Source organism: Nymphalis io, chromosome 25, assembly GCF_905147045.1.
Source record: "Nymphalis io chromosome 25, ilAglIoxx1.1, whole genome shotgun sequence".
Taxonomy (NCBI): Eukaryota; Metazoa; Arthropoda; class Insecta; order Lepidoptera; family Nymphalidae; genus Nymphalis; species Nymphalis io.
The window spans coordinates 1,814,050-1,838,789 of NC_065912.1; the positions used below are offsets into that span (position 1 = coordinate 1,814,050).

Below are 24,740 nucleotides of genomic sequence, written 5' to 3' on the forward strand. Positions count from 1 at the left end.
TAAAAAGTTATTACGTTTTTCTGTCAGACAATTCTCAGTAGCAGCCCGGAGTCTGGAAGTTGGAAGTGTGTTCCCTCCCGTGCCTCAGCAAGCACGTAAAGCCGTCCCATCGGATTATGAGAGTTAGTGAATAGAAAGTGCACCTGTGCACACACTTGTGCATTATAATATATCCTGCGCAGTTGGCTAATCTCTCTTGAGATTTCGGCTGCCGTGGCCGAAATCGGTCTGGAGGACATTATTACTAAAAAATGCTAACTACATTTTTACGTAATTATTGTTAGTAATCTTTTTAATAGTACGAACCTTAGTTTTTGGTCGAACGGACAAAGTTAGTTTTTGTATCAAGCGTGTCGCAGCATCTGAAAATTTCATTTATTAGATAATATAAAAAATATTTTCGGAATTACACATACAGCCTAGCCAATATTCTATCGGGCTTAACATAACTTTTAATGATATATTTATGTAATTTAACAAATTGATCAAAAAGAAAAAAAAATGCACAATTGCTTTGGCTTACCAGTAACGGGGCCCAGTCCTTTCAGCCTCGTCCTGGGTTCCAGCAGCAACAGATACACCGGCACAGCTGTCAAGATCATGAGACAGCCAACGCCTGTTTCAGCTGGAGACGCTACAGCAGGGAAAGCGATCACCAAGATCGTGCAGATTATGTAGATCACTGGAAAAATTTAGAGATTTGTTTATTGAACTTTATTGTCCCAAAACAATTGTTTGTTACCAATTAGTCATCCTTCGTCTAAGGAAATATCACGTAGCACCATTTTTTTTCCCCACGGGAACTGTGGGGGGATGGGGCTCGCCGGTGTCGAAGGCGCCGAGTGCGCCGCGAACATCGAAATACCGACTAAAAAACCAGTACCCTTTCCGTCTTAACGTGCTTTTTCGCATGCTACCGTATCACGTAGCACCAAGCAGAGCTTGTATTAAAAAACACACAGTGTAACAGAGTTTAAGAGAGTAAGGTTTTCTTAATTTTTTGTTCTGTGTTTGCTTATTTGTTGAATGGTATAGATTTAACTGATCGTGATTTTTTGCGCTCTTCGGTTAGGATTTACGTTCTAACCTGATATGTACACACCTACTACCAACGTGTTGTTTACCACTTTAATTATTATTTTCTTTTGTTTATACTCGTAACGATACTACATATTTTTTTTTTAATAATTAGATTAATATTATATAAAATTTTTTTTTTTTTATAGAATAGGTAGGCGGACGAGCATAAGGGCCACCTGATGGGAAGTGGTCACCAAACGCCCTTAGACATTGGCATTGTAAGAAATGTCAACCATCTCTTATACAGCCAATGCGCCACCAACCTTGGGAACTAAGATTTTATGTCCCTTGTGCCTGTAATTACACTGGCTCACTCACCCTTCAAACCGGAACACAACAATAACAAGTACTGCTGTTTTGCGGTAGAATATCTGATGAGTGGGTGGTACCTACCCAGACGAGCTTGCACAAAGCTCTACCACCAGTAAAATACATACTATTGTATTACTCTCACAAAATTATTGATATTACAAGAACGACGAGCTACCTACATAATATTTTCTTTAAAATTGTAAACATTTCGCATGTAAGTGACTGTATTGTCTTTTTTGAGGACTAAATGTCTATAAACTGAACCTTTGGGTCATCTCGGTCCTGATTTATTAAAATACGATAACTTGTTAACTTTATGATGCACTAAGAAATGAGGCGAGTGTCGAATAAGGGAGGGTTGTGTGGAGTGGTACTAGGTACTGATTTAGGCCACATTTCATTTATCTTAAAAAAAATACTTTATTCATCACGGAAGCATTACTTATTGATAGACAAATTAGGAACTATCACCGGGTCGGAAAAGAAATACCTTGAGAAGAACCGGAGAAAGAAACTCGGTGATCAGAATTCAATGCTATATTAAGACATTTTAATTTTCTATAATTTTCTATTAGTAAATAGTGTTTTAATAGTTTCTTACCTGGGAAGAATAAGTTGACTCTAATGGGTCTCTCAAGATTCGGCTGAGTGTATCTGAGAACTGGCAGGCAAAGTACGGCGGCTCCTATGCTTAGCTGTAGTAAGGTAAAAATTTCATTATATCTTACTATTATCTTAAGGAGTCTAATAGGTTACGTCCATTGTGACTGCTTTTACACTGGCTCTCATCTATAAACCGGAACACAGCAATACCAAGTATTCCGTACTGCCGTTTGGTTGCAATTTGATATCAATAGTAATGACAAGAAGGCAATCGATTCTAGTGGAACACAACGATTTCTTGTTATTTACTCTACGATCCTCTCATCTAGATCGGAAGGATGCACGGCAGTCATAGAAGCGGGCGCGCCTCACCCAGGTGGCGAAGCCCACGTAGTTGATGAGCGCGTAGATGTCGGAGACGGTGAGGTAGAGCAGCGACAGCAGCGCCACGGCGAGCACGGCGGGCGCGGGCGTGGCGCGCGGCGTCACCATGGTGAGCGCGCCCGGCAGCTGCCCCTGCGCCGCGCCCGCGTAGAACAGCCTGCCGGACACGCGCGCTCCGTACACTCGGCTCGTACACTTTTGACTTTCGATGCGGTGGACTTTAGGTGAGGTGCCTCCGTAACAGATATTTAGTTTAGACATAACTCGATTTCAGAGATATAGATATATAATATTTACGTTACGAAATTATCCCTGCTTATAATTACGATACACATTTTGAGAAACAATGAAATCTAGAAGAGAAGATAGGGCTGGTTAGATTAGCATCGATGTCTTCGTTTAAACAAAAATTAAGTCTAAGTTTATGCCTACATTAATATATTAATCCGACAAAGGTTATTCCTTTATTAATTTGTTGATTAACTAGACACAATGAGGATAGAAAGTTGTGCTTCTCGGTCTACGCTCAGAATGAGAACGCTTTAATATTCATCAAGATATAACACGAAATATATCAAACACGAAAATATATTTTAAGAACTTGGACAATTACAAAACCTAAATAAAGTTGACATAATCATATTGGCTTACCTTGATGATGTGAGTAATACGCCGTTGACAGCACCGAAAGTAGAAGCTGCTACGAAGAGCGGTATGGAGAGAGCAAACCAACCGAAGAGACGTTCCGCGAATGTCACGGCCACAGCAGCTGAACCTAACACCTAAAAATATGCCAAGACCGTTGAATATTTATTGCATACTACAAGAATATTTGTATATGTGTGTTTTTTGTCTGAATTGTATATCAACCGTACTGGACTTGAAAGCGGTCTGTGGTCAAGTACTGCGACTCATGAGACGAAAAGACTAAGTATGTCTTTTGTAAGAACGTAACTCGATCTAGGACGTTGTCAGAATGGTGAAACTATCGTCCTGTCTGTCAACGTGATGTTGCAAGCCCTCGTCTCGAGGTCACTGTGTAAGTGTGGAATATGTTGACAAGAAAGCGTTGGCTATCTCTGTGTGTGTGTTTAACGTTAAAGTACTAACCTCAGTGGGAGAGAGAGTGGTGTAGAAAGCGACGTTGGTGAATGTGTAGACAACGGTGACAAGCGTGCAAGAGATAGCAATAGCACGAGGCAGGTTGCGAACTGGATCCTTCAACTCTTCAATAATAAAGTTCAAGTAGTTCCTGTCAAAAGTCAAAAAGGGAAGGTAAACTTATAATTTGATACAATTGTAAGGTACCAATTGTATATTTATCTTTATATACGAAATTTGAATACGAAAATGAAAATGAAAAATCATTATTTAAATAGCAAACGAAAGAAGTATTGTAACTAAATAAAGATGATATAAATAACTACAAAAACATACCATCCGTTGTATGCGAAGAGGCCGGAGTAAAAAGACAACGCTATTGATGTTACGTCGCTCGTTGTACCTTCAAACGTAAAATGTTCCACTTTTCCTGAAAATTAAACATCTTGATTGGATTTACTGAATAGTGTGAGCGAGACGTAGTTAGACATAGACACATGTTTAATTCACTGAAATTCTGCCACATGTGTTTTTTAACAACCCGCATTGGAGCAGAGTGGTGGAATAAGCTTCAAAACCTTCTCCTCAAATGGAAGAAGAGGCCTTAGCCCAAGAGTGGAACATTTATCGACTGTTACTTCTACTTTGAGAAGTAGTTATCGCCTTATGTTGTATATCTCAGTGAAATTGATAAAGGTTCCTCTAAGTATTGGATTATTTGTAAAATAAACAAAAGTGGTCAAGTATTAAGAATCACACAGTTAACGGGTAAAGCAGAAGGATATATCATTCCAAAGATTGACACCATTCAGTAATAACTTGGTCAAAGTGAAATCATCTCATGTCGTATATACGCTTTGACACGTATATACGACTTACCGAGGAGACCAGGACCCCCAAAATTATATAATTTCATGCACCTATTAAATATAAAAAATGTCTTGTTTTGTAATTACTTATGATTAATTTATAAATGGAAACTGTTTTGGTTTATGAATTGTTTTATATTTTTTATTTTATTGTAATTATTTCACTGTTTGTTTCCTGTACACTAAATAAATAAATAAATAAATAATCATATCAAAGTTTTTAAAATAAATGATTACAAGTAAATCCTTCAAAACCTGCTTTTAGAACGTAATGAATGAATTTGACACACACGCATACATTGGTGTAGTATATTACTTTAAGCAGCTATTGTAAAATGAGTGCAAAGTAAATAAAAGTAACAGCTTGTAAATATCTCACAGCTGAGTTACACCTCTTGTATTGATAATATTGTGTTAAGCCACGCTACTCTAATGTTAGGTCGTAGATACAAAGATATTCATTCATTATATACAAGTTTCATAACGATAATTTCCTTTGCTATCGAGCACGAGATGAATTATAAACACATATTAAGCACATAAAAATTTATTGGTGCTTAGATGAGTTTAATTCGCGTTTTCTAACAACACAACTTTGTTTTACAATAACACATTTAGGTATTCAGGTGATAATATAACAAAGCTGGAATAACGTTATATTGATGTGAACGGACGATGACATACGTTTTGCCTTTTCACATGAAAATTAAATAATGTAACCAGAGCGCACCGGATTGCAGCAATCTTCTAATAAGCTCGTCTGTCCGTTCGACCGCCAACGCCTTCCGAGAGATAAGGAAATACAAATTGATATTTAAGATAATTTAGATGTTTCTAGACATCGATTTTAAATTATGAATTGCCAAATTTTCCGTTGCAAATTATATTTATGATATTTATTTTCCAAACAGAAATAAAATAACAGAAACTAAATAACACTTGATTCAATTTTGAAATTAAAAAGCAAAAATGTTCATGTGTTTGGAAGAACCATAAGACATCTCTTTATCTATAAGCAAAATACCGCTCATCATGATATTTCCTAAAATATACGCCCGATTGCTTCGAAATTTGTCACAGTTACTCCTTTTACCGACGTAGACGCTCGCTAAGAACAGATTTTACGCTAATCCTATCCAAAACACATTTTTCTTCTTATCTATCGGAGCGAAGCCGAGACGATAAGCTTATATAATACATATAAATAATTTGGCGGTACAGCGTGCAGCATCGTGGAGAATAAAGCAATATTTCTTTCTCTTTTAAAGAAGAAAACACTTAAGAGACGGAGAAGAATGGTAAGTGGAGTCTTCTTTTACTGTTATCATATATCATTTAATAAATTCAAATCTCATGTCAAAAAAGCTAAGATACATAAGGCATGTTACTTAACATAAGCTTTTTTATCATTTATATAAATAAATGATAAAAAAGCTTGAAGTTAGTATTTGATGATTTCCATGTATAGGCATAAATTTAATCTTATTTAATTGATTCTGTGATTAGGATGAAAAAAGTCTGAGTTTCTTTCCGGTTAGAATCTACATTCGTAAAAGGCTTTACATTTAATCCAATACGATGATTCACCTACTTGAATAAATAATTATTTGATTTCATTTTATTAAATTACTATTATTATAATTCAACAATAGCCGTTCAAAAGTTCATGATCAATTCCAATAAATTATAATAAAATCTGACTATTTCATGGATATTTTATTCATTGAACACATTCGATTCAACTTATATTTTAATACGAAACAAGTGTACATATCAAGCTATTTTTATCTCGTCCCTCGTTATTGTGTGTATGTTACGTCAATTCAATATTACTGCCCGGCGTGTAGAGCAATTTATGGAGTAAATAGATTTATCCCGAGCCATTGATAGCGAGCGCGTGCAGTTGACACCGAGCTAACGAAGTTTTTTCCTTCTTATTATACAATTAAGACTTGATATTTGTCTGTTTTAGATGTGGGCTGGCATAGTTTTGTTTTTATAATTCATAATTTTTGTTTTACAAATAGTTACCCCCTTTCCCATAATTATTTATTTTATTCATTCATACTATAAAATCTTATGATACTTGGTGGTAGGGCTTTGTACAAGTTTATCTGGGTAGATACTAAAAACACATTAGATATTCTGCCGCAAAGCAGCAGTAATTTTGTGTTCCGATTTGAAGGATGAATGAGGCAGCAGTATTGTTGTGTTCCGGCTTAAAGGATGAACGAGGCAGCGTAACTAAAGGCATAAGGGACATACATCTTAGATTATTACAATGTCAATGTCTAGGGGCTGTAGTGACCACTTAACATCAGGTCCATTTGCCAGTACCCATATGATCAAAATCTTTGACTCAAAGACAAGTAATTTTTTTTTTGTTTATTGTTTTTATGTACTCACGCCTGTATTAATTGTAAACGATGTTATGAAGATGTTTAGTTAAACACTATCTCTTTCTGTCGTAATTGGTTTGATATACGAAAAAATAAGACAGCATTGTTTATCTAATTACCCCCTTAAGCAACATTTATACTAAAAGCCTTTTTAAGTTCTGAATAAATCGTTAACTGCTCCATGAGACTTTAAATATATTATGCGACATAAAATCACCAACAAAACAGGTGGTGCTTCCGTCAGTAGATTTATTATTTAATTATTACAATCGACCAACGACAAAGTATACGGAGTATGCTCTACTTAGAATGAGATTTTGAAAATGTTATGAAAATTAGATGTTTTTTTAATAAGTCGCTGTTCTCTACGATTTTGTATACGTCATTTTTTTCCGTAATAAAAGTCAAAATAATCAAAGCATTATAAATTTCGTAATATTTTTGGATTACCACCGTATTACACAATCTAGGGAAGGTCTGAGGCGTGAAGAAATAATTGAATAGGCTTAATAAATAATTCAGAACGAAATATTGCTAATTACTTAAACTTATATAATAAAAAAACTTTTGAATTTACTTTCTGCAATTATACTGTTTTTGTTTTTATAAAACATCTGTTACGTTTTATTTTAATTGCTTTATATACTTTATTATTCTAACTTAAAATTGTACTATTTATTTTTATTTATTTAGTTTATTAGATTAGTCTATAATCTTTTTGTGAATCATTAATAAATAAATAATATAAATATAAGAACCAAGACCAGTGACCAAGGTCCAGTGGTTTGGTAGAACACGCCTTAACTTGATGATTGCGTGTTCGAACTCAGGCAAGCCCCATTGAATTTTTATAAGCTTAATTTGTGTTCATTATTCATCTCGTCCTACTCGCTTGCGAGCAGCGTGGAATAAGCATCAAACATTCGCCTCAAAAGGAGAGCCTTAGCCCAGCAGTGGGACATTTACAAGCAAGAAATTTATTTTTAAATAAAGTTGTTAACAATATTGAAGTTAAAAATAAGAGACGAGTTAGACAATGAAGTCATTTAAGTTCTTATACATTACAACAGAATATAACTTACCTCTGCAAAGTTGGTAGATACCAGCGGCGATGATGATGAACAAAGCCAGTAGCTTGGCATATGTAAACCAATCCTGCACCCGGGTAGCTGCCTTCACCGACCAGCAGTTCACAAATGTTAGCAGAACTGGGGATAATAAATGGAATTTTGTCATAATGGGCTTTTATCATCTACTGAATTATATGAAAAACAATAATAAACAAAAATCGTAGAATAATTTGAGTAAATAGTAATGACTAACTTATTAATATTGTATTGTTATGTAATTTTTAATGGTTTTATCTGTATATGTTTTTTTGATGGTGATTAGTTAAATTATGCTTTGTCTTCTTCTTTCAAACGTCAAAACCATGGTGCAGAATGAGAGATGTTCACCGATTAACTTTTAACACACCAAATATAACGTTTGCAATTGAAAAATTAGAGAAATTTCGAGAAAAATAAAAAAAGAAATAATCTTTTAAGCAAAATTCACTTTAGATGTAAAAAAGTGAACACACGCAATAGTGCTTTAATCCACTTACCCTCCACTCGAACCAATTAAAATTAAACGAATTTATATATCGCTCTTGTAAGAGCTACAATAGGAAGTTTAATGACTTGGACATGTTTTCTTGTACGCTCAATACATTTAAAAAAGAGTTTGTGTGCATTTCTCAACTTAGTCAATGTTTTTATTTTATTTATTTGTTGTTTGTTAACTGTTTGAATCTTCATAATGATTATTTATAATTTACAAAATTGCTTGTTTACTGTCATACATGAATTAGTTTTAAGTGGAAACTTGATTGGTGTGTGAACGAGTTAATTGTTGTATAATGTATGTGGTGTGTACTTTATGTTTCCCAATTATAATAAAAATAAAATAAAAAATATACATAAAACAACAATCTCAATGTTACAGGATTTTTCATTAAATACAGTTAAAGAGATGTGAACGATTGAACTTACGAATGCAACAAGCAGCCAATAATCGGGTGGCATCTTCCGGAGGATCACACTCGGGGAATATCGGCTTCAGCACGTACACACTGAACGTCAACGCAACGATAGCCTGTTGAATAGAAATATGAATGAATTGATTTCCTCACTGACTATTGACTAGAGAGCTTTGATTGATTGATACGTCACCCCAGATAAAAATATATATATTTGCTAATTGTGTTATATTGTATATGTTAAATAACTATGATTTGTTCTGATTTTATATGGAGTTACGTCTATAATATTCCAATAACAGGACGAGTAAGATAATTAAACCTTAACTTAACATATTATATCTGATATGCTATATTATAAGTAATAGCTTTACTTTAATTTTACACTTTAATTTTACTTCCGAAGTTCCAATAACAAGTTCGTTGACATTCAAATTCACAATTAAAAAGCCGAGATGGCCCAGTGGTAAGAACGCGTGAATCTTAACCGATGATCGTGGGTTCAAACCCGGGCAAGCACCACTGAATTTTCATGTGCTTAATTTGTGATTATAATTCATCTCGTGCTTTACGGTGAAGGAAAACATCGTGAGGAAACCTGCATGTGTCTAATTTCACTGAAATTCTGCCACATGTGTATTCCACTAACCCGCATTGGAGCAGCGTGGTGGAATAAGCTCCAAACCTTCTCCTTAAAATGAGGAGAGGAGGCCTTTAGCCCAGCTGTGGGATATTCACAGGCTGTTTCGGTGACATTCAAAACGAAATATTTTCACAAATAACACAGATCGACCACTTATGTCATATCTTTTCGACGTCAAAGTTTTTTATTTATCTTTATTCCCCCTCCCATTGGAATCGACTATAGATGATTTTTTAAACACCGAATTATAAGAGGAGAAAGAGATATACATGATTCCTCTTAAAAAAATATTCATTGTGTTCTTCTCTTTATAATTAGTAATCAATTATACGGATTGTAAAGTCCACTTGGTTTCTTTTATTACCGAAGAAATAGTCGCTACGGCTACAAATTATCAATGATTTATTGTTTTCTTTTTTAATCCCTATATCACGCTATATACGAGCGCTTTATTCCTTTTACATTGCATGCCAAGTTTGTTAATAATATTTAGCCAAATTGTTATACGAATTTATTTATAGAATTCGTATTTTTTCAAGCGTACGTCTCTAAAAAACAAAGTACATATCTATTCTACTTCATTGGATACAATATTGTTCAAATTGTCCCACATCGGGCGCCAATGAGAATAATCCCGTTAAGGAACAAATGTAGGCGAAGAAGCAATATGGCACGCCAGTTTTCTTAGCTTTATACGCCTCGTGTGTCTTTATTATACAAGTAAATATATATTTATCACGATAAATTGCGCTTTAACCGTCTTTATTGAAAACAGTTCTAGATACAAAACAGTGTAATTACAGGCACAAGGGACATAAAATCTTAGTTCCCAAGGTTGGTGGCGCATTGGCTATAAGCGATGGTTGACATTTCTTACAATGCCAATGTCTAAGGGCGTTTGGTGACCACTTACCATCAGGTGGCCCATATGCTCGTCCACCTTCCTATTCTATAAAAAAAAAATACTATATATACAGAAACTGAATTTTGTTCTATAGTATAAATTTTCATGGCTTTGGACTTTTGTTTATATATTTTAATAGATATGAGAGATTATATAAATAGTGTTATAACCTACTTATTGTATGTACATGACGCCATATTGGTGATTAGTATTGAATGATAATAGGTCAAGCTGAGATTGTCTAAGCGCATTATACACTTAATTGACGATAATTACTTTTACTTTAATAATAATATAATAATAATATCCTTGGACATTATTCACACACGGCCATCTGATCCCAAATTAAGCAAAGCTTGTACTATGGAAACCAGACAACTGATATACTACGTATACTACTTTTCTTTTGTAAATACATACTTATATAGATAATTACACCCTGACTCAGGACAAACAGACATGTTCCTGCACACAAATGTCTGTCCAGGTTGGGAATCGAACTCACAACCTTCGGCGTGAAAGGCAAGTATCAAGTACCAACGATAACATTTATTGCTTAAAAATATTTGTATTCATTTGTAATTTTCTACGACATTTGTTAAGGAACGAACTGATAATTAGCACTTCTACCAAACAATTCAGAACAATTCCTTTGTGTTAATGACGTCTTTAACTAAGAGAGTACAAAATCGCTGCGGGGCAACAAACTCCGGCGAGTTTTTACTTGTCCAATTGTTTTTTTTTATGTAGTGAATTGCGGTGACTTTTATACAGGGACACGATGCAATATTATAATTACCTCTTTGCTTTGTGACCATTTATTATTTTTTAATCAATTTGCTCGCCTGCCGTTCTATTATGAATATTAAATGAACTAAGATCTCGATTGTGCAAATCATTCATTTTATTTTTGAAAATAGAAAAAAAACATAAATCCAACACAATGTATTCATGCAGTAATGATGATAGTTAAGTCATATTATTGATTAATTTGATCAACAGTATGAAAATAGATTGTGAATGGGATTGTATAGACTTTTTAGAGACGCTTGGAGTAATTAGTAGTGTATCCACTACTCTGTTCTGACCTTCGCTTGGAAATGAAACAAAAAACGAACATATAAAAGAAAACTGATGGAAAATATGAACGAGTTTTTCAATGTGAATTCATTTGTTTCATATAAGAAACGCCAAATAAACATACTTGTTAAGACAATATCAGGATAATACAGTGTGAAGTGATTATCACCGTTTTAAAAGCATTTAAAAGGTAATATTGACTTATGAAAATGAAAGTGGAAAGAAATAACAAAATAATTTGATATTTTATGACAATAAAACTGTAATAAGTACTGGTACTAATTAACTTGTATCATTTTAATTCGTGAGGCTTTAGCTGCAGAAATTGGACTACAGCCAATGCCAATGATAAAACTCTACAACAGTTGTAAAGCTTAGCTGATGTGATTATGCCCTTAGATGACGCAACATTCTATACTCGCTAGTAATACAAGCCAAACTTTTGGGGTTAAAAGGCATTGATTTACCTGGCCTCGATATCAAACGTGACTGTGGTGTGCAATCGAAAATATTTGATCGTGAATATATATTTGTTCAGGCTTAGGTCCGTGGGCGTAACTATCAACGTGCCTCCAAGAGTTTATTTAATCGTCCCAATTAAATTAAAATTAAATTTTCCTAATTAAAATTTGCTATCAAGCATGTAGTTCATGTATATCTTTAAATTATTTAGTAAATAATTTGCCATTCGATAGAAAAAGACGCAGCATTGCTAAACTAATCGCCCGCTTAACAAAGATTATAAGTAAAATATTTAGATAGTCCGTTTTATAATGACAACGCTACTGTCTACTTACTTATATATATATATATATATAAGTAAGTATACAGTAGCTATTATTAACCTCCTCATTTAGAAATATTCGGGTATATTGTCTATATATATATATATATATATATATATATATTTATATATATATATATATATATATATATATATATATATATATAATTTAATATATAATTTGTCTTTACATCCGAATATTTCTAAATGAGGAGGTTAATTATACATATGTTCTTTAGGGCGTCAAGTTTATAAATATAGAAAATTGACAATGGTCTTCTCCTCTAACGATTCATTTTTGGTTTTCAAATAAATTGATGCTGACTTCTTTGAATTTTTTTCAATTGTCAGCTTTAGATTTTTACATAAAGAATGTCTGTATAAAAAAATATACGTTATCAAATTCCATAGCTATATTTTTAGATAGCAACCGTAGAAATTAAGCAATAATATTCTAACTGTTATATACAATAAGGTATGTCACGCTTTTAACAGCGTGCACTTTAGTTGAGCGTTAAGTTGGCTTGCTCTCGGCACTTTTGAGTGAGCTACGTAAAGTACTACGTAACGTTAATGGCTTAGAAAGAGTGAAATTTCTTAGGAGAATGAAAAAGGACAGACGTACTCTCTAATTTTATTCTCTGTCGCATTGTTGGCAACATCTGTAAGAACTCACTTCGTATCTCGCTTATGAAATATTGAAGATATACGTGAGTTATAACGCAATTATTTGCGTGTTTTTAAATGTTATTATTATAGTCAATGTCGCATATCACTTTCTGACATTGGACGAACGTATTCTGTAACGAGTTGCGAATTTTATACAGAATATTATTTACTGGTGGTAGAGCTTTGTGCAAGCTCGTCTGGGTAGGTACCACCCACTCATCAGATATTCTACCGCAAAACAGCAGTACTTGGTATTGTTGTGTTTCGGTTTGAAGGATGAGTGAGCCAGTGTAATTACAGGCACAACATAACATCTTAGTTCCCAAGGTTGGTGGCGCATTGGTGATGTAAGCGATGGTTAACATTTCTTACAATGCCAATGACGACGAGCCGGTTGGCGTGGTTGGTAGAACACTCGCCTTTCACGCCGAAGGTTGTGGGTTCGATTCCCACCCAGGACCCATTTGTGTGCATGAACATGTATATTTGTCCTGAGTCTGGGTGTAATTATCTATATAAGTATGTATTTACAAAAAAAAGTAGTATATGTAGTATATCAGTTGTCTGGTTTCCATAGCACAAGCTTTGTCCAAGCTTAATTTGGGATCAGATGGCCGTGTTTGAAAAATGTCCCAGGATATTATTATTATTATTATAATGTCTATGGGCGTTGGTGACCACTTACCATCAGGTGGCCCACATGCACGTCCGCTTTACTATTCCATATATAGAAAAAAAATTAAACAAATATCGTTACTGTATTAAAATGGTAATGACTATGGTCATTAACATATATATTGTCAATATATATTGGTTTTTTTTTAATTATAAATTCTGTTCATAACCAACGAATTTGATGTATCACATCTAGCGGACGTTTCCACATTGTTAATAATATTCACTTTGTAAATAATTCTTAAAAGCCGTGATGGATCAGTGGTAATAACGCGTGAATCTTAATCGATGATCGTGGGTTCAAACCCGGGCACGCACATCATGTGCTTAATTTGTTATTATAATTCATCTCGTGCTTGACGGTGAAGGAAAACGTGAGGAAACCGGCATGTGTCGAATTTCACTGAAATTCTGTCACATGTGTGCTCCACCAACCCGCATTGGAGTAGCGTGGTGGAATAAGCTCTAAACCTTTTCGTCAAAAAGGGAGATAGCAGTGGGACATTCGCAGGCTGTTACTGTTACTGTAATAATTCTCTTCTCGACATCTCAAATATTGGCTGGGAAAGACCTGTTTTTGGATTAATACACTTTTATATACATTTCTTTTTCATATATAATTATTCCTACTGCTCGTATGATTAGTATTGTATAATAAAGACATTTAGAACAACTAAAAATTAGACACGTTTAAAATCATTGCTCGGTTCGAACTCACGATTTACGAAATTACAAAATTATAAGTATTCAAATCGAATCTTGGACACAGAGGATTTTGTTTTCAAGCACCACTGAGCTTTTATGTAGCATCTCATCTTCATCTTCATCTCGTTCTTGGCCGTGAAGGAAAACATCGTGAGGAAACCTGGATGTGTCCAATAAAATTCTGTCATAAATGCATCCACCAATCAGCGTTGGAGCACCATGGCTTTAGAAGCTCCATAACCACATCTCCTACTGAAGAGGAGAGGAGGTTTTAGCCCAGTTTTGGGATATTTATGGCAGTTACTTTATTAATAATAATAATAATAATAATCATTCTCAGACAACAAAGGTCCATATAATTGAGATACAAAAATAAAATTTACAAATTTCTTACTTTATTATTGTTGGACAAGTCTCTTACTTGTTCGACAGATCTTTTAATAGAGCGACAGTTAAACGTGCTTAATGTGATATTTGTTCTGGTCGTAATACCCATATTATTTATTATTTAAAGAGATCCGTGTGTGTCGTTCACTTTACTTTATATTTAATAAAATGTAAATGCAATACTATAATGAAATATATTATTATCAATTTCAATTTAATTATTATTTATATGCTGGAAACTTAATACTTGTATATAAGAAACTTCTCCTTAAGATAAGACTGTTTAAGGTTATAAGAGCGCAAGGACAATTTCGTATCGCTCATTAAATAAATAATTTGATTTTTAAACAAGTCTATGTTAAAGTCCTGTAATCATTTTTTACTTATTCGCATATAATTACTTTTTTTATGAGTCAAATGTATCCTAACGAAGTAAATATTAAGACTGACTACTTTAGTAAAAGAGACATAAATATCGATTGCAAAATCCATTCGCACACACACAAACATACGGGGAAACAGAAAATTTTCCTATTTGGAAGTCGGTTAAAATGGCTACGACCAAATAAGGATTAGTAGATAGTAAGTACTACTTGAAAAATTCGACAAAAAATTAAAGAAAAAACTATTATTAAAGAAAAAAATAATAATTGTACATGAACTAAATTCTATTGTTACCAGCACCAAAAATATGTGCTACATTTCAGCTCAATCGGTTGTGGGGAACTTGTTTAAATTTTAATCGCAATTACCCACACATACTAAAAAAGGTAAAATAAAAGCTTGCAAATCTTCTGGAGTTACCTGAGAACAAGGTCGGACGATCATGCATTCTATCCACAAACGGATGAAAGCAGCGAACGGGCCGAATGTCTGCATGATGTAAGCGTAGTCAGCGCCACTGAGACGAATCATTGTACCCAATTCAGCGTAGCAGTAAGCGCCTACCTGTGAAAAGAAAATAATAATTTAGAGTTATATAAAGTTATTTCTAAACTTAGTCATTAAAATATCTCCTAATATAAGGCTTATATTATGCTTAATTCAAGAGGATTACCAAGGAATAATGATCAAGCACACACATTACTATTGCCAGAATTCGAGGCAAATCGTAACTAGAGCAAACTAGTTCATTTCGAATTTAGTCGCTGTATGTATTACACTACTACAAAGACAAAAACGTTTCCAAGCTGATTTACCTGTAGTTAGATACCACCATACCAATGTCCATGAAAGGCGGTGACCACTTAACATCAGGCGACCCATTTATCCTTGAAGATTCCAACAGTCTTTTTACATGAGTCTTTGGGAGATACAAACTATCTAGTTTTGAGTATGAATAAAAATAACTAAACATTTTTTTTAAATTATTGTCATATGCTATCGATATCTGTTAATAATATTCATCAGTCATGTGATATTTGCTTTACATTAATATTATCGTTTTTATTCCTATTATATAAATAGTGATAAACTTTGTCATCTATAAATTTTAGTTAATTGGTCTTTACTACAAAAACAGTACATAACAAGTATTAATTGTAAAATTTATATCACCAAGATATTTTTAGTTTTATTTGATTATAATATGTTACCCGTTGGAACCGATTCCTTTAAATCTATAACCTAATTTGTCAAAAAATTTGCCATCTCTTTTAAGACCAAGGTGATGACGATAACGCCCTTCTGATCAATATCGGCCACGCGGCCATTCACAAAGGAGACTAGACAAATACACAGAGATATAGGGCACAAGTGTGCGCTAATGCACACTACCGAGAATGCTTCGATTCTCGTTTCAATCACTGAACGACAATCCAACACGATTAGAGTTCAGGCCAAGTATGAAAGTTTTAATGACATCATCTTTAAAGCATTGTAGTAAATACTGTCAATTGCCAAGCTTCGAGTTCTTATGAGTAAATTCTTGACAGACAAATCCAATATTTTTCATTGGCACGACCTGAATCTATAATCTAGCAATTAATAAAATACAACCTTAATTTTAATCTTTGATTTCAAATTTGTATTTTAAAACACAATGTGCCCCCATATTTCTCAAACAACTTTGAAATTTCAATTAGTAGGCTAAACACAAAATTAATATACATTAACGTAGTAACGTTTATGTTTGAAGTATTTTATTTTTATAATCCAAAAAGTATTAGGATTTTTCTATCAAGAAATTATCATTGACAGTGGTCTTGTGAAGTCAGCAGAAGGAAGCACGTAATGCGGAAGCCTGCCTGTATATATATGATATATTATTAATTTAATTATTGTATATACCAATGGTCGTGGCTAGGGTAAGGGAAGAATTAAAGGCTTTCGGGCCTAAAATCCAGGAGTCCTCCACAAGAGAGACCCCCACAACAGATCGACGAGTAATCAAGTTAAAAGTAATATTTAAGTATTTACAATTATGTATAATATATCTAAATAAATTATATTTGTTACAAAAAATAATTTGTTTCATAATAAATAATTGAAACTGACTGAAAATAAGTGTTAAATTTACTTGAAAACTCCTTTTTGGTCCCTAAAAATTCGGCCCTGGTCGTTCTACAAATTCAATTTCTATTACTAAATCATTTCCAAATGTCATTATTAATTAAATTAATAAACATCATATTTATTTCATCTCTTGTTCTTGTTATCTTTCGACTGATAAAGCTATTTGTATTAATTTTATTATTTACCGATAATTTAAATATATAATAATGAGATAAAAGATGTGACGCGTTCGCTTCATTAGACCTTAACTAAATGTTAGACCTTAATTTTTTTTTACTTAAATCACTACGATGCTTTGAATTCCAGCCATTTGGCATTGATCGTTTGACTTTTTTTTTTTAAGGAAGGTATAAGGACGTGCATGATGATAAATGGTCATGTTCCCTATTGAAATAAAAAACAAGTAGTTTTTACACTCGTACACTCTTATTCACCCTTTAACCCTGAACATGGCAATTGGTATTGAAGACTTTAATGTAAATTACATATGATGTAACTTACGCTTTGGTTATAATAATTACTACTAGTAAGATATATAATCCAACACAATTAAAGAGAATTCAGGCCAAGTATGAGAAGTTTTTATGACATAATCTTTAAAGCCAAGCTTCGAGTTCTTATGGGTTAATTCTTGACAGAAATATCCAATATTTTTTATTGGCACGACCTGATTTGCGGCTGTATAATCAAACCACAAGAATAGCTACAAATAATACAAACCTAATTTTGGTATTGAAGAATTTAATGTAAGTTTTTTTTTTATATATGTCCGGGATGGCAAATGACTCTACTCCACCTGATAGTAAGTGGTAGTAGAGTCCAAACGCGACGACGGCCAGTACAGTCGGGAAGAATGTTCTGTACTAGCCGTCACCGCCTTGCCGGCACGCAAGATGCCTCTTCACGCCTCGTTTGAAGGAACCCGGGTTGTAAGAGGAGGGGAACACGTGAGCTGGTAAGGAATTCCATTTTTTGGTAGTGCGACAAAGAAAGGAGTTGCCAAATTTCTTTGTGCGCGATGGAATTGATGTCACAGTTAGGCGGTGACATCGAGAACCAGCTCGCGTGGACTTAAAAAGGAAGGGGGAAGCAGGAATTAGAGAGAATAATTCCTCAGAGTACTCGCCGTGATACAGTCGATAGAAAGCGCTCAGTGCTGCTATCTCGCGACGCAATTGTACAGAACTCCGAGTTTCAGTGAAGCTGTTTTTATAATAGCCTCGATGTAATCCCTTGGACTAAGGTCGCAGCGAACGTCCATCCCCAGCATGGCGATTTTGGTTTGTATCATCAGCGGTATGCCACAGAGAAAGGGATGAGGGTAAAATGGTGACTTTTTCGCTGTGAGAGCGCATACCTGTGTTTTCTTGGCATTAAACTCAACAAGATTATCAGAACCCCATTTGGCGATGAGCTCTAACGTCCTATTGAGTTCAATGACAAGATAAGCGTAAGTTACATATGATGTAACTTACGCTTTGGTTATAATAATTATATAATGATAAAATTGTTTGTGATTAATCGCCAAGCATTGCCGCAATCTATTTATAATATTTTCTGTATAGTTATATTTTTAAATCTAACAAATAAATTTTATATATAACCCATCCACGTTTCAGACGCGTTCACGATTACGACTTGATGGACCTGGTGATGATGAAGAGTTTTCGGACGTTTCTATATGAGTTTTATTCAAAATCAAAATATTCCTATTTAATATACATGTATATAAAAGCTCCTTTGAAAAGGAATGTTGCAAGATTGATTTAAATGCAAAACTACCACCAGTTCTGAATGTAAATTTTCCGTGAAGAACCGACAATAAACTCAGCACTCTTTTCCGATAAGTACATAAATAAATAATTCGCCCCCGGATCAGAATTGCGATTGAAATAAGTGATGCTGCTAGCATTGTTTCTACCATTCCACGCGGTAATAATTGGTACATAGCCATTTTTAATTTTTATTTGTAATTAAATATATTTTCACCGGTGGTAGAGCTTTGTGCAAGCTCGTCTGTACCACTCATTTATCAGATATTCTACCGCAAAACAGCAGTACTTGGTATTGTTGTGTTCCGGTTTGAAGGGTGAGTGAGCCACTGTAATTACAGGCACAAGGGACATAACATCTTAGTTCCCAAGGTTGGTGGCGCATTGGCGATGTAGGGGGTGGCTAACATTTGACAACTTATCAGAGGTGGCCTATATGCTCGTCCGCCTACCTATAATATAAAAAAATAGGATTTTTTAAAGATTTTTAGCTTAAAAATATTAAAGCGTATTTTTTAAATCTATTGTTTATTTAATTTAAAAGCTGTGTAAACGTTTCATTTTATACAATTGACGCAATCAAAGACGCTATCCCTCACCTTCGATCTAATATCAAATGTTTGAGGTCATATTGAATTACACACAATTGAATAAACACTGCATAATTGTTATTTGTTTACAATGTTTTTTTAAGTATTTCCTAAGGACAATTTCGATCTTAATTTTTTATCGCAACGTTTTGAATTTAAATGACGCGATTCTGGCTGTAAAGACTTAGGCTGTAAATGTTGGAATATTTAATATTGATTTTGGAAATTTCTTTTTTTTTATTAAGTTTTCTTCAGAACCGATGATGATATCTGGACGTACTCTGAATGGGTGGTCAATTACTCTATCGCCAAACATCAAAACTCAGTAAAGAAGATGGAAGAGTGAGTCATAGTAATTGCAGGATATAACATTAGATAACTAAGTTGACGACGCATTGACGATGTAAGGAGTGTTTATTTCTTGCATTCTAAACATCAGAGAAGTGAGGGCAAAATATGGCATTCCAAATTTTCAGGATAATTGTCAAAAACGTTTAGCCGAGATGGCCAAGTGGTAAGAACGCGTGAATCTTAACCGATGAACGTGGATTTAAGCCCGGGCAAGCACCATTTTTTCATGTGCTTAATTTATGTTTAAAATCCATCTCGTGCTTGACGGTGAAGGAAAAAATCTAAGTCTAATTTCACTGAAATTCTGCCATATGTGTATTCCACCAAGCCGCATTGGAGTAGCGTGGTGGAATAAGATCCAAACCTACTCCTGAAAAAATCAAAATAAAAACGAGGACTCCTTTGCCCAGCAGTGGAACATTCACAGGCTGTTACTACTATAAAAATATTTTTAAGTTCATAAAAGTGTATTCCTCTTTATAATACGAATTTATTTAAATAAAATCAACTTATGTAACTAATGAGGCACTTTAGAAACAATCTATTATCTAAAAATATTACTTTCGATATCCTCTAATTAATTGGGTATTACAAAATACAATTTCATAACAAATGAGCTACTGTTCAGTTTTAAGCGGATTTCCGTCTCCATCATTATAAAAGCGCCTCGGGACTTAAATACTCACTCTTAAAGAAAATAAATTACAGTCTACCAATCGCATATCGTGATTACAAAGGCTTTTTCATACGAAGTTGTTCCACAATATACAGGTCTGCGAGTGTTTTTTAATTGCACTAATGTTATGACAAAGGTCCTTTAGACCAGGCTGTTTCTTAGTTATATATAAGCACGATTTGAAGTTATTCTTACGAGTCCTACGATGATTTACAAATCCATACGTTTTTGAATATATTGAAAGCTGTAATGCGTTTTTATAATCCTTTAATCAGACTGTATATAGAACTCCAAACCGCACGTGCAAATGCTGTAGGTAATTGTTAAACGAGTCGCATATACCAGGCCAGACGAACCTGCAGGAGCTGCCAGTGAATTTCCCGCTGGTAAAAGGCTTCTCCTCTTGAGGATATGAAACCGGAACAAGATAATAACTTGTATAGCTGTTTGGCGGTAGAATACGTGATGAGTGGGTGGTATCTACCAAATTGCAAAAAGCCCTACCAATTGATAAATTATCAGCTTCTTTAACATTTGTACACAAAATCGCAATATTTCATAATGACATTTTATGAATGGAAAACGAACGAAATGTGCATAAAATTAAAATGCATTTTAGTATTTGACCTTACACGACTGCAGTCTATTAAATACAGTTTGACAGTAAACAGTCACTTTCCGACCTTCAATAATACGATCAAGTGCTATTATCGCACGGCCAATAAAAACTAAATGAAACTCAATAAAAAATTGTTTTCTGAATCTAATGACCTAATTATGATCGAAAATGATATTTTATTATATCATTTAGAATTTAAATAAATCAAAAACTACAAGCGTAACTATAAACTACTCAATTTGCCAACTACAAATAATAGGACTGACCAGATTGTTATTTCTTTCTTATGAATGGGGTTTAAATGGTCTAGTGCAGCTGTCAACATGCGGCCCGCCGGGCTTTTGTGATTGGCCCACCTGGTGTTACTTTATTTTCAAATATTTTAGATTTCAAATTTCATTACGATCTAAATACATAATTTGAATTAATCAATTGCTTGTAACCATGGAAACTGCGAATTGTTCGAAACGTAGAAAATGATAGAAAAATGTTAAAATATACGTGATAAATCCGTTCATAGTTGCTTAATTCAATTTGTAACAATCCCGAAACCTAAGGAATCATTACCTAATTTTTTTTTTTTTTTTGCGGCCCGCGACATCTTGACTATCAAATGTTTTTGGCCATTATAAAACAAAGGCTTAGATTAGATTATTTTATTATTTTAGACTATGGCTGCTTTAAAGATATTCGTCATTTGACCCTCATATTTATCTGGGCGTAGGTATAATGTAATATACTTTATATTTTCTCTTCAATTTTTTTATACAGCATACGGAATAATATTTCACCTCACCAATAGACTGTATTAATATTTATTTTTCATATTGTTCCTTCATTGTAATTATTAAAAGTATTTAATAGAGTTAAATTATTAACCATAACAGAACGATTTATAACATAACACGATGTGATAGTTTCGGGTTAAATTTATGGTGGAACTTTCTAGTTCACTAAACAAATGGGTTATTAAGTTGGAAATAACATCGCCACCATTATTGCTCATTGACATAATGTATCATTTATATAGCGCCTTATTTATTTTATCAACTATTAAACATGATTTGATATTAAATTCATAAACATATATGTATGAACTATATCGCTAATTAGTCCGCGTAGTTATTGGTTTGCTCGCGTATAAGGGGGTTGGATGTTTCAGGTACTATGTACCTTATGTACTTTTGTACCCGTAACAACGTGTACGCAAAATTTCATGATGGTTGGTTAAGTAATAAAGACATGTCAATGACAAACAGACAATGTCTTTTAAATATTTCTTGTATGACATATTTCTAACTGTAAACATTTTAAGATTGACTAACCTTGAACTAGGCCGAGTTATAGCTCGCCAATCGAAATCCGTAAGGTTACACGAGTTACATTTCACCATCGAGGTCATTATCAGTGCCCGTTCATATCTAGGTGATTATATTATACAAAATTTATAGCACGTGAAGACGGGTCTTCTGTTGAACGAAGAGTTACCGTCCCATACCATTAAGGGAATAAAGTAATAAAATCTTCCAGTTGGATAGTGTCAAATGTCCTCCCATAAGAAGTGCTAATGTTCAAATAAATTATATTTGACGTTTTATTTTGAATATGCAAATATTGTAATTGTTTTTAATTATAAAATCTTGCATATTCATTTCTAATACAAATATAAATATATATATATATACATAATAGATTTATAATATATATAACAACACCGTCCGTAACTTGTTGGTACTCTTAAATTGCACTTCAGCATTTCAACTTCTATAATCTATATCGATCAACCGATTGTAATTTGTCTAAATTAAATTATAATGGACAACGGACTACGTCGGCCATTTTAGAAAAACTGAATAATCTCCTCCTCCTCCTCATGTGCGATATTCGCTTATTTTATTTTTAAATTTAATAAAATAAATAAATGGTTATAGATATGTGGGCTCATATATAACGAAATCTTGAAGGTCATTGCATTAAGATTATATCTGTGAAAGCGATTGCTAATAAGCCTTGACACAACTGATTATAATACTTTATAGTCGCATTCTTTTCTTAAGTGTATCTGTTTCCGTAATCACGGTGATTCTTCAAGCCGATTGGTTCTATGGAAGTTGGTGAGTTTCACGTAAGGAACGCAAGCAAGCGAAAGCGTGTTACCACCGAACAGACTGGGTACCCCTGATACCTATGATTTTAGTGAGTATTCTGTCGCACAAAAAAAGGTGTGATGACTTCTGTCAAGGCGTCATGGAAACATGTTCAAGTAATTTCATACCTTCATGGTACCCTGTACTTAAAAGGGTAATCTGGCACTCAGCCCGTGAGTACTACATATACATATCATATGAAATGTGTTTACAAAACCATACCCGGTTTTGTAAACACATTTTTCACCGTACTATAAAAAGGGGGGCTATTGTAATTGGATTTGAATAACGTTTTGCTAAAGTAAATTTCTCCGTTTCAGGATATGACTTGGACCTTATTCTGACACGCTCCAGTAGTCCTGTAACTAGCTCACTCATATGGCAGAATTTCATCTGACGTACGATGTGGTCTTATGTGAGATTTGAACCCGCAATTATCGGATTCATGTGTTCTAACCATTGAGCCATCTCGGCTGCAATTAATTATTCAAATATTGTTTTTATTATCATTAAAGACTGGACTGGTTTGCGTTTATATATACTGTGCGAAAATAATATGTCATTTGAGATTAATAACGTAATGATCTTCGTTGATAGAGATTGATGGTCTATTGAGGTTGCTGAATTAAGTTTCTATAATATAACTAAATATAACTTTAAATTATATGTTAACAAGTTCCAGCTTTCATTTAAAATATATTTTCCAATTTTCTCATTTTGTTTCCAGTTTTCTTTTTAGATATTATCGAAGTGCCATTAATCACTAATTAAGATGATATTTAAATAGAAAGTATGAGATGTTATTAAACATAAAAGTAAAAATAACAGCCTACACATGCCTCACTGCTAAGCTAAGGCCTCCTCTTCTTTTTGAGGAGGTTTGCAGCTTACTTCACCGCGCTGCCCATGCGCTGCATGCAGCATGCGTGTCGGTGAATACACGTAAGATTTTCATTTCATTCATACATATTTTCTAACGATGTTTTCCTTCAAGGTCGAGCACGAGATGAATTATAAACACAAAAGCACATGGAAAATTTAGATATACTTGCCTTGCCAATTTTAAGTAAAATTATTATATTTTTTTTTTATATTTGCCGGGAGGGCAAATGACTCTACTCCACCTGATGGTAAGTGGTAGTAGAGTCCAAACGCGACGACAGCCAGTATAGACGGGAAAAACGTTCTGCACTAGCCGCCTTCGCCTTGCCGGCCCGCAAGATACCTCTTCACGCCTCGCTTGAAGGAACCCGGGTTGTAAGAGGAGGGGAACACGTGAGCTGGTAAGGAATTCCATTTTTTGGAAGTGCGACAAAGAAAGGAGTTGCCAAATTTCTTTGTTCGCGATGGAATTGATGTCACAGTTAGGCGGTGACATCCAGAACCAGCTCGAGTGGACTTAAAAAGGAAGGGGGAAGCAGGAATTAGAGAGAATAATTCCTCAGAGCACTCGCCG

The 24,740-nt window shown here is 34.0% G+C and overlaps 1 protein-coding gene across 1 annotated transcript in view; it reads right to left on the reverse strand.

Annotated features, from left to right (window-relative positions):
• The window catches only part of LOC126778176 (large neutral amino acids transporter small subunit 1), a 39,106-nt gene that overhangs the window by 1,735 nt on the left and 12,631 nt on the right, over window positions 1-24,740 (reverse strand). The window contains exons 3-12 of the mRNA XM_050501627.1: window positions 15,420-15,563; window positions 8,782-8,884; window positions 7,831-7,956; window positions 3,817-3,910; window positions 3,490-3,631; window positions 3,031-3,161; window positions 2,368-2,536; window positions 1,994-2,087; window positions 524-682; window positions 307-362 (exon numbers count right to left, since the gene is read on the reverse strand). Coding sequence (XP_050357584.1) covers window positions 307-362; window positions 524-682; window positions 1,994-2,087; window positions 2,368-2,536; window positions 3,031-3,161; window positions 3,490-3,631; window positions 3,817-3,910; window positions 7,831-7,956; window positions 8,782-8,884; window positions 15,420-15,563 — 1,218 coding nt within the window. The remainder of the gene's footprint in view (window positions 1-306; window positions 363-523; window positions 683-1,993; window positions 2,088-2,367; window positions 2,537-3,030; window positions 3,162-3,489; window positions 3,632-3,816; window positions 3,911-7,830; window positions 7,957-8,781; window positions 8,885-15,419; window positions 15,564-24,740) is intronic.